The following is a 12209-nucleotide window of genomic DNA, read 5'->3' as shown; positions in this document are numbered from 1 at the left end:
AGATCAAAGCATATTATTTGCTATTTTTTTCTTCTGTTTTGTTTTGTTTTCTCTTTCTTGTCTTTCCTCTTATTTGTTCTAATTTTTCTTACAACATGACTAAGGTGAAAATATGTTTAATAGGAATGTATATGTATAACCTGTATCAGATTGCACACCATCTTGGGGAAGTAGGTGGGGAGGGAAAGGGAGAAAAATTTAAAACTCAAAAGCTTATGGAAGTGATTGTTGATATATCAAAACAAATTAATAAAAATATTATTCTGAAAAAAAGAAAAGAAAAGGAGTGTTCCTGAGGGTGGCAATTAACTCTGATTGGTTAACAATTAATGAGAGGTGGACTTTACATAAAGAAGTGAGTTCACTCCAACGAGGGGCTGAGAATGACATGATGTCACTCGTGGACAGAGAAACTACTCCTATACTGAGACCACCACCAGCCTTGGTTTACCTAGACAAAGAATCTACATCCCCCACCCAAGCCCAACCCGGTTGGGTGGAGCAGCAATACCCAGAATGAGGAGAATGTTAATCCTGTCTTCCATCACCCCATCCTTGAGAGTTTGGACAAAGAAATAGGAAAGGGAAAAAAAAAGCTGAGGTCTCCCCTGTTTTAATAATTGGCTATTAATATAGAGAGAAATAGTCATTTCAGTTGGAAGACAGTAGATTAAGTTTAGATCCTCAGCACTCAAATGAGAACCTTGTCAATGTTCGATCCTGCACCTTACTGTCCATCAACAAGCAAGAATTTATTAAGCACTTGCTAGACACTGTGCACTGCTCCCCAGCCCTCCCAAATAAAACACTCTCCATTGGTATCTATAGTGCCTCTGTTGGACTTTCCAAGATTGAGCATCCATTCTCTATGAATTTCTGAACCTTCTCTATTTTCATATGGAAAATTAAACTTTCAAAAAGTAAGCTCACCATAGACCTATATTTCAGTATTTTTTTCAAATTCTAATAGACAATTTATGGGGTTTTTTTCCCCTTCAAACATCTCCATGACATAACCAAAGTAGAAAACACTAAGGAGGCTGTGAAGGAAAAAAGAGGAAGTGAAAATCAATACAGCTGTGGGAGAAAATGAAACCACTTCGATTTTGAGCACTGAAGGAATTCCCACTAGCAGCTGAATGAAGGGAATTAAGCTTTATAAACACATCATAAAAAGTTACTAGAAATGGTACTTTTTACCATTACATATAGAGGGCCAATTATGCTCAATGCACTGGGCATGACACTCTGGGGAATATAAAGGTGCATAAAAAAAAAACAGGTCCTGTCCTGAGCTACCAATTTGAATATGAGTGAGGTTAACTGAGTGAATCAATCAAGTTACCACATAAAATAAGTGGTAGTGTTGTTCAGTTGTGTCTGACTCTTTGTTACCCTATTTGAGGTTTTCTTGGCAAAGATACTAGAGTGGTTTGCCATTTGCTTCTCCAGTTCATTTTACAGATGAGGAAACGGTGGCAAGCAGGATGAAGTGACTTGTCCAGAGCCACACAATGAGAAAGTGTATGCAACCAGATGAGTCTTCTGACTTCAGGTCCAGCACTCTATCCACTGTGCCATCTAACTGCCCATTAAAATAAGTGGTTAAGATACCCCAATACCTTCGCAAGGGGAGAACAAATCTCAATCAACCAACCAATCAGAATCACAGGCTTCAATTTCAATCTCAATTAATCATAAACTTTAAACTAAGAGTGAAAACTCCTTCTCTCACTTTCACTGAGTATGCAAGAGCACATAAGTTCTCCTTGGACATAATGTAGATTTCTTTACAGTATTCCTTGTGGAGCCATAAATCTATGTCTAATCCATCTTTGGCACCCAATGCTGATGCTGCCAATAGCTGATCTGGTGACATGGATAGAACACCTATGGAGACATGGGAAATCCAAAATCCTTGAGGTCCTTCAAAGAAATACTCCTCCAGCCAAAATGGGGGTGAAGTGGGAGGAGAGGGGGAACCAAGGCTGAAGTGATTCCTTGAAGACTTAGCTCAAATGTTTTCTCCTTCTTTGCCACAAAATGGAATTCAACCTCAGCCAGAAGTTCAAATAACCTTGGTCTTCAATCAGTCTGATATTTTGTGGACTGACCAACTTTTCTCAGACAATTAAAATATGATTCTTGAGCAATGTCACTCTAATTCCAAGAACTTTTTGTATTTAGTCTAAAGCAGAGGTTCTTAACCAGGGTCTATGAACTTGGTTTTGGAATATATATATATATAACCACATAATGAGAAGAAGATGGAACTCATTGAAAAAGACCCTGATATTGGGAAAGAGAGAAGTCAAAAGGAAAAGGGGATGGCAGATGATGAGATGGATAGATAATGTCATGGAAACAATGAACATGAACTTGGACAGACTTTGAGAGATAATGGTGGATAGAAGGGCCTGGTGTGCAATGGTCCATGGGTTCACAAAGAACTGGATATGACTGAATGACTGAACAACAACAATGAAATATATATGTGTATATGTATATATACATCTCTTTGTGACCCCATTTACCATAGCACTCCAGGCCCTTCTATCCTCCACTATATCTCAAAGTCTGTCCAAGTTCATATTCATTGTTTCCATGATACTATCTATCCATTTCATCCTCTGCCACCTCCTTTTCCTTTTGCCTTCCATCTTTCCCAACATTAGGGTTGTTTCCAATGAGTCCCATCTTCTCATTATGTGGCCAAAATATTTAAGCTTCAGCTTCAGTATTTGACCTTTCAGTGAATAGCCCAAATTAATTTCTTTAGATATTGACTAATTTGACCTCCTTGCTATCCAAGGGACTCTCAAAAGTGTTCTCCAGCACCACAATTTGAAAGCACCAATTCTACAGCATTCAGTTTTCTTTATAGTCCAACTCTCACAGCCATACATTGCTACTGGAAAAACCATAGCTTTGACTATACAGACCTTCATCGTTAAGGTAATGTCTTTGCTTTTTAGTATGCTGTCTAGATTTGACATAGCTTTTCTTCTAAGGAGCAAACGTCTTTTAATTTTATGACTTCTGTCACCATTTGCAGTGATCTTTGAGCCAAAGAATATAAAACCTGACACTGCTTCCATTTCTGCTCCTTTACTTTTTGAATGTTTAATTTTCCATATGAAAATAGAGAAGGTTCAGAATTTACAGAGAATGGATGCTCAATCTTGGAAAGTCCAACAGAGGCACTATAGATACCAATTTGCCAGGAAGTGATAGAGTAGTTGCCAAGATCCTAGTTTTATTTTTTTTAATGTTAAGCTTCAAGACTTTCAAACTCTTCTTTTTACCCTCATCAAGTGGCTTCTTAATTCCTCTTTACTTTCTACCGTCAGAGCAGTATCATGTCTAAGATTGTTGACATTTCTCCACAGCCTTAATTCCAGCCTTTGATTCATCCAGTCTGGCATTTCACATGATATACTCTGATGTAAGTTATATAATCATGATATAAGTTAAATAAATAAGGTGACAACATACAGCCTTGTAGTACTTGTTTTCCAATTTTAAACCAATCAGTTTTTACATATTCAGTTCTGTCACTTCTTGGCCCTCATACAGGTTCCTCAGGAGACAAAAAAGATGATCTGGTATTCCCATCTCTTTGAGGACTTGCCACATTTGTTGTGATCCACACAATCAAAGGCTTTAGTATATATAGAAGTAGATGTTTTTCTGGAACTCCCTTGCTTTTTCCATAATCCATAATCCAGAAAATGTTGCCAATTTGGTCTCTAGTTCATCTGCCTCTTTGAAAACCAGTAGTAATTCTTGTTATTCTTGGTTCATATATTGCTGAAACCTAGCTTGAAGAAACTTAAGCATAACTTTGCTGGAGTATGAAGTGATTGCAATGTTTTAGTAATTTTAACACGCCTTGACATTGCCCTTCTTCAGGATTGGGATGTAAATTTATCTTTTCCAATCCAGTGGCTACTGTTGTGTTTTCCAAATTTACTCGCATATTGAGTGCAGCACTTTAACAGGATCATCTTTTAAGGTTTTGAATAGTTCAGCTGGAATTCCATCACCTCCACTAACCTTATTGTTAGCAATGCTTCCCAAGGCCCACTTGACTTCATTCTCAAGGATGTCTGGCTCTAGATCAGTAAACACAATATATGGTTATCAGAAGTATTAAGATCTTTCTTGTAGTATATATGTATGTATATACATGTGTGTGTATTTGTGTGTATATACATATTATATATCGCATTTATTTATAAACTCACATATAAATTGTATTATATATGAGTGTGTGTGTATATATGTATAAAAATGGCATTTCAATACAACTGGTTTCCTTTTTAATACTACATATTTAATTTTATGCATTTCAAAATATTGTTAAGAGAATGAGTCCCTAAACCTCATCAGACTTCCAAAGGGATACATGACACACAAAAAATGTTAAGAACTCTTGGTTTAAAACTTATGATTGATTGATTGAAACTGAAGCCTATGGTAGAGATTGATTGTTTGAGTCTTGTTCTCACCTCAACCAGATATCAGAGTATCTTGTTACTTTAAGTGGAGTGCAGTGACTTGATTGACTTAATCAGTCAACTTCCCCCCACCTCCCTTACAGGAAGAAATGAGATATCACAGGAAAAAAAAAACCATAGGGTTTCCTTGGCAAAGACACTAGAGTAGTTTGCCATTTCCTTTTCCAGTGGATTAAGGCAAACAGAGGTTAAGTGACTTGCCCAGTTTCACACAGCTAGGAAGTGTCTGAGGCTGGATTTGAACTCAGGTCTTCCTGACTCTAGGCCCAGCACTCTATCCATTGAACCATCTAACTATTTCTAGCTGCATCTAGCTGCATCTAGCTGTTGGCACGTAGTAAGTGCTTAACAAATGCTTGACTGTTGACTAAAAAATTGGACCAACATATTAATATCAATTGTCTGTTTCATGAAAAAATATCCAAGGTTACTAAGAGCTTTAGGTTCTTTTCTAGTTCTGCTACTACCTAATTATCACCTTGGGCATGTTAGTTAGTATCTATAGGTCTTTGTTTGCCCACCTTTAAAAATTGTGGGGGTAGGGTGTGTTAAAATTATATCTTGTTCTTGTTCCCTGCCACCACCACCACGACCTCTCCCTGCTAGTCAGTGTATTAAGTAAATGTACAAGTAGCCAGTAGGAAAGGGGTAATAGCAGAAAGTAAGATCACAAAGGGAACGGAGACATTCCATACAGTCGCCAAGATCAAAGGGGCATAATTTAGAAATTACATAATATATTAACCAAAAATCACATCCTGGTAAAATATGCTGAATCATGGGAAGCCATCTAGGCCTTGCTGTCAGGGCCTTTCAGTTCTATTATATGCAAATCTCAGACAAGTTCCAGAAGACCAGCTGATCACCAAGTGGGCTGAGAGGTTTTTAGATGACGTGGACATGGTGATTTTAAAGTTTTACAGAGAACTTTCAATTTGTTATTTGGATATGTAAATGAACTTACCCTAAGGTGACACAAATGAGAGTCCATGAAAGCTCAAAGTACTGCCTCCACCCCCCAGTCCACTTCCATCTCCATTGAGTCCATACTGGCTAGTGTTTCCAACTCTAATCCATGGTGATTTGAGCGGTACTCTCCATCTCTCCCCCTCCTCCTCATCATTCTCTTCCTCATGCTGCTTGCTTTCCTTTACCATCTCTTCCTCTGTCCTCATGCCATCTGCCTCTGTATCATTTTTGCCATTTTTCTCCGTACTCTCTGTGCTATTTGACCCCACCCTCTTTGTGGTTATTAAAGTATAATCGTAGCCTTGTTTCCTGAGGCCATTGTGGTCTTTCCCAGCAAGTACAAAGAACCAAGAATACTTGCCTCATTTCAAAATTCCATAAATTAATTATCAATTTAGATGGTCTCATACGTTAGGTCCTCTATGGCTATACAATGTCACAATTAGGATTTCTAATTAAGATGCCAATGTGAAAGGTCCTAGAGGAGCCCAGTTTTCCCACTAAGACATCATCAACAAAATTCAAAAAATGCACTAAAAGGAGAAATGATTTTAAAAAATCAAAGAGAAATAGGGACTTCATATATGCAATCCAGAACTTCACGAGAAGACTTTCAGAAGTTTGTAACATTCTAATTAGAGATATAACTGAGCAACTGAGCAGAGAAATAATAATAAAGACCCCACTTACAACTAATGCAGTCTACTACATCTAACTGGGGCCTATTTGGGCCACCATATGGTGCACAGCCAATTCCTGGTTGGGTTTTCAAAGAAGAAAGGTATACAGAGAAGGGTTGAGGACAGACAGCATATTGAGTCACCAAGAGATAGACCATAAGCCAGAGACTTTAGCAGGGTGTAGAGATTAGGCCTACTTACCTAACTCAGAACTGATTCTTCCTTTCTTCTGAGATCCTCCTCACCCTTCTCCTTGTTTTGCTATTGATTTTGACATATCTCCACACCAATTTTCTGTTTATCTTTTTAGCCACCCCTTTTCCTAATTCAGATCACAGTGAGAGTCTTGAGATTTCATCTACCTCTACCTCATACCTGCTCCATGTCTTCTTCTGACCACACTGTGTGAGAGCCAGCTCTAGATGACTTTCAAGAATAGATCGTTAAATTTTCAGTGAAATAGGCAATCACTACAAATCAGGGCTTGATTTATTGTTCTGTTGTTTGTCATAAAGTAAAGAGATCAAAAGGAGAGAAAGAAAATTCAAGAAAAGAATAGAAAGGAGTTGAATAGTAATCAAATTCAGTGGTAAAAGATTCCTGTAAAGAAATTGTCCCTGGTTGGAGTTTGAGGGCAATGGAGGAGAATCAAATTTCACTCTTTCCCCCTGCAATGACCGCAAAAGAACTACAAAAGATCTCGATCTGGAGTTTTTGTCTACATTGCCAGCAGTGTCTGTGGAAGCAGATGGCAGCATCTGCATTGATTGCTGCAAACCAATGACATCAAGGAAAGGTAGTTTTAGGACACTGTAAGAGGTATTGTCTTGGACACAGCAGAAAAAGTTTCATCTAAGGAGAACTCCTAAAGGACTCCAGGAAGAAGAAAAAATGACTTCAATGAACCAGAAACTATGAATTTACCCTTTGGCCACACATGCTGTCTAACTTTGAGCTCACTCTCTCCTGGGACCAATTGTGCCAGGAGAGAATGCCCCACTGGTTGAGGGGAGGCTGTTACAGCTCTTCTTACTCTACTTGGTAAATACTCTTTCTAAAAGCTAATTACATCGGGCTGGTAATCAATGGGTACCACTCCAATGAATGCTTGTAAGTTATAGCATTAGGAACCCCAGACCCTCAGAGTTATTTCTAGAGCCTTGAAGGGGGACATAGTTGGCCACCCTCTGGGGACCTGGCCCACCAATGTTAGTGGGAATTGGAAGGATGAGCTCAGAAGGGGTGTTAGATCACATAGTTCTCAACTCTTTCATAGTTTTTTTTTTTTACAATGTCATTATATAAGTGGTTCTACTGGTTCTACTCATTTCATTCTGTATCAGCTCATTTAGTTTCTCCCAGATTTCTCTGATGTTTTCCCTTCAATCATTTCTTACAGTATAATAATATCTCATAAGATTCATGTACCATAATTTGTTCATACATTCCCCAATTGATCAACATCCACTTTGTTTCTAGTTTTTCACTGTAATAAAAAGTGCTGCTGTGAACACCTTTGTTCTTGTGGGTCCTTCCTCTTTCTTGGTCTTTTTGGAATATAGGCCTAGTAGTGATACAGATGAGTGAAAGAATATGCACAATTTAGTGAGCTCTAAGTTAAGTTCCAGAATAGTTGAACTACTTTGCAACTCCACCAATAGTTCATCAATGTTTCTATCTTCTCATATCCTTTCCAACAATTATCATTTTCTTTTTTTGTCATCTTTGTCAAACTGATAGGTAGGAGGTAAAAACACAGACTTCTTAAAAGTTGCATTTATTTTATTATTCATGATCAGGAGCATTTTTCATATAGTTGTATAAGGCCTAGATTTCTTCCCTTGAGAACTGCCTATTCATATCCTATAACCATTTGTGTGTGTGTGTGTATGTGTGTGTGAATTTGATTGTATCTATACATGAATTATACATTATTCTTATGAATTTTCATCAATTACTCATATATAGTATATTAGATGTTTTTAAAATAAAAATATTGCAAAGAATATTGCCCAGTTAACTGTTTCTCTTCTCATTTTAGCACAAATTTGTTGTTGACTTATTACAGTGGTCAGACTCTTCATTACCCTATTTTGAGATTTTCTTGGCAAAGATAGTGTAGTGTTTTGCCATTTCCTTGTCTAGTTTATTTTTTACAAATGAGGAAACTGAGGCAAACAGGGTTAAGTGACTTGCCCAGGGTCACACAGCTAGTAAGTGTCTGAGGACATATTTGAACTCAGGAAGATGAGTCTTCCAGACTCCAAGGCTGGCATTCTATCCACTGCACCACCTAGCTGTCCAAGATTTATTTGTGCAAAATATATTTAAGTTTTATGTGATCAAAATGATCCATTTTATGAAAAGAAAATTGTTGATTTTGTCTTCTCTGATCCTCTGTATTGGTCAAGATCTTAATTCTGATATTCTATCCTAATTCTTGGTCAAGAATTCTACCCCTACCCATAATTGTGAAAGGTATCTCCTTCCATTCTTTCCTAATTTGTTTATGATATGATCTTATATTTTTGTTCTGTATCCATTTGGAGCCTTTTGTGGTGTATTGTGTGAGATGATCTGTCTAAAATTTCTCAGATTACTTTCTATTGCCTTTGAGGTATTAACTTTTCAAAGTGAATGAATAGTTCTTACTAGTAAAACAGTCTAAGGACACATCAATATATTTTTTATTAAAAAGAGAATTTTAATATAAAAAGGAAGAGTAGATTCAACATAAATAATATATAAATATGTTCTTTGATAAAATAAATATTACATATAGTAACAGAACAAATAATAAAAATAAATACAAATTACAAAATATCTAAGTTATTCAACTGGTAAGCTCAGACAATGTTTCTCTGTATTGTCCCTCTCTTTCAGTATTTAAATAATAACATTTGAATAATTTATATAATAATAAATAAATAATTTAAATAATTCAGTGAATTTAGATACATTTCTTTTTGGTTTAGGGTTTTTTTTTAAAGATGTCTTTACTGATCACTGACAGCTTGGTTTTTGGAAGCAGAAGATTAATCAGGGATCTGAAGTGTTCTGAGAGTCCATTTCTTCTTCTTTAGTTCCTGAGTTTTCTTGTGAGTTTGATCATAAACAGAAAGACCCTCCTGATCTCTACTCTCATGATTTCCCAGGCACAGTGGCTATATTCTTTACCTTGCAGGTACTGGCTTATTCCTTGGAAGTAGCTCTTCAGGGCCAGCTTGGAGTTCTCACTTCCCAAGGAAGGTTCTTCCCACTCCACATCCTGCTCAAGACAGCTCTCCAGTTGTTCCAGCTGCAGATCCAGTCCAATTAGCAGTTGCATGAGCTGGGTCTGATTCCAAGTGGCAGGAGCAGCATTCAGGCTGAAGATGGTGAAGATCTGCTGGAGCATCTCATGAACAATGACTGTGGCATTTTCCCTCTGGAGCTGGCTGCCTTTCATGGTTTCCTTTGGGAAGTTGAAGTTGGTCACATCCTTCCAACATAGCCCCAAGGAAAATGTGCTCATTTGGTGCAGAAGTGAGAAGTCTTCTTTCAGTCCCTGAGTCAGGTCACAGCCCAGGGAGCAGAGGGTGCTGGAGCAGAGCAGCATCAGGGCAACCGGCAAAAAGGTCCAGGAGGTCATGGTGACATTGAGGATGGTTTGGGTTTGGCTGAGCTGGGAGACCAGTGAGCCTTTGTCTCAGCTGCTTGAGTTATCTGGCCTCTAAGCCACTCTCTCTTAAATAGTACTGAGAGTCATTTTCATTTCTTAGCATGGGATTTCCTTTCAGTTTCTGCTTTCTTTTAGAAGATGTCATTGAAATTCTTCCTTTGGAATACTTGTAGAAAGGTAACTAAATTTACCATTAGGAAGAATTGAAAGTGCTTTGTGTTTAGGGACTCTGTTTTGTTGGTCTTTTTATCTCATTCAACACTTATGATCTTGTGTTGTATGTATGTCATATGAATATTTGCTTTTTCTCCATACATTCCATCTCCTGTCTTTAGTCTTTTGCACAGGCTGTTTCCTATGTCTGGTATGCTCTCCCTCCTCACCTCTGTCCCTTTGGATCCTTATCTCTCTTTGAAGGTCAACTCAAATGCCATCTACTTCATGAGACCTTTCCTGATTTCATTTCCCCTTAAATCAAACACAGATGGTATTAATTCTCAACCCCATCTCCATTACTTTGTATTTCTTTTTATGTATTTTATATTTTGTTCTCTGTATATATGCTGTTTTATCAACTGTAAGCTTCCTGAGAGCAAGGACTGCTTTTTATTTTGTCTTTGTATTCTAAGTACTGAGCACAATGCTTGGCACATAGTATGTGCTTAATAAATGTTTGTTAAATTAAATTACATCTTGTCAATTTTATCCCTAAATTGTCTCAAGACCTGAACTTGTTCACACACTCTGCTCCAGTCAAATGTTTCTAACTTTTGGTCTCCCAATCTCAGTCAGCCTTCTGACTCCATGCACTTGACCAAGGCTGAAATGCTTACCTCCCCACTGCAGTCTGCTGACCTCCTATTCCAAGACACAACTCATTCAGGATTTCCATAATTCCTTATCTTTTTCTTCTCCAACAGTTTCTATCCCCATCCCTCCCCCTTTAAATCTTTCAAGCCACTCATTTTCATCTTTCTTGTGCCCTTAGTCATTTTCTAGCTTGCATTATATTCCTTTGGTATATGCTTTACTCCTCAATTAGAAAGTAAACTCCTTTGCAGCAAGGATTGTGGTGGTTTTCCATCTCCTGCTTTCAATTCCCATCACAGTGGCTTGCATATGGAAGTAGTAGTAGTTATAGTAGCAGTAGTAGTATAATAATTAAAAGTATAATAATAATTGTTAGCATTTATGTAGGGCTTAAGGTTTGCAAAGTGATTTATAAATATTATCTCTTTTTATTCTCACAATGACCCTGGTCTACCTCCTCGTTTGAAGATTTATAAAGTACTTTATGAGTAGTTTCTCATTTGATCCTCACAACAACCCCAGCGGGTAAGAATTATTATTTCCATTTTATAGGTAAATATAAAAACAACTGCTAGACGTGCAATTAGGATTAATAATAATAATAATAGCAAACATTTACGTAGTGCTTACTATGTGCCAGGCACTGTGCTAAGTAGTTTACAACTATTATCTCATTTCATCCTCACAGCAACCCTGGGAGGTAGGTGCTAAAAACTATCCAATTTTATAGATGAGGAAACTGAGGCAAACAGATTTGTTTGTTAAGTGACCTGCCTAGGATCAGCACAGTAAGATCACATTTGAACTCAGGTCTTCCTGACTCCAAGTTGGTGCTATATCTACTGTACCACCTACCTGCCTCTGGGTTTAAATCCTGCCCCAGACATTTACAAGTTGTACAACCCTGGGAAAAGCCTCAGTTTCTTCATCTGTAATTTGGGGATAATAAAAGCATCTACCTCACAGGATTGTTGTAAACACCAAATGAGATAATAATTGTAAAATGCTTTGCAAACTATGAAGAAGTACTATGTAAATTCTAGCTATTGATGCAAAAAAAAAGATTCAAACAAGATGTTATCAGGATTCAAAGGAGGCAACTCTAACCAATTCTGTGCTGGAGGGGAGGGAAGCAAAGCAAGGAAGATATCATGAGGGAAATGGCGCTTGAGTGAGGCCTTGAAAAATGGGTAAGATTTCAACAGGTCATAAATCTCTTGAAACTGATTTTTGTTGGATTTTACTTAAGAATATTGTAAGATAGGACACAAGAAGAGATTTCTAGCGTCTCTTTAAGCTCATCGATTTTATGATGCCGTGATTCAAGTCTGTTACCTAAAAGAAAACCAAGTTTGCCTCTAAATCAGGAATATGTGAATGCACATTTTACTGAGTCCCAAATAGCATCTAATGACAAGAAACTGGGCTGTAGCCTTCCTTTCCTTCTCTCAGCATATTAAATCAGCCCCCTAGATTTCCTTTTGAGACTTGCTAACATTTGGGACCCTCATGGGGTTGTTGGACACAATGAAGCACCCCAGCACAGTTCTAAGCTGTCTTAGGGTAGTT

General features: G+C 37.6%; 1 protein-coding gene across 1 annotated transcript; it reads right to left on the bottom strand.

The window, feature by feature from the left end:
- Nucleotides 1-9248: 9248 nt before the first annotated feature.
- Nucleotides 9249-9800, bottom strand: LOC114048347 (interferon alpha-16-like). Its single transcript, XM_027869229.1, has one exon. It carries the CDS (start codon nucleotides 9798-9800, stop codon nucleotides 9249-9251), a length of 552 nt encoding a protein of 183 aa, XP_027725030.1.
- Between the last annotated feature and the right edge of the window lie 2409 nt (nucleotides 9801-12209).

This window comes from Vombatus ursinus, unplaced genomic scaffold, assembly GCF_900497805.2.
Source record: "Vombatus ursinus unplaced genomic scaffold, bare-nosed wombat genome assembly UNPS02014792.1, whole genome shotgun sequence".
Lineage (NCBI taxonomy): Eukaryota > Metazoa > Chordata > Mammalia > Diprotodontia > Vombatidae > Vombatus > Vombatus ursinus.
This window is presented reverse-complemented; position numbering and strand designations above follow the sequence as displayed.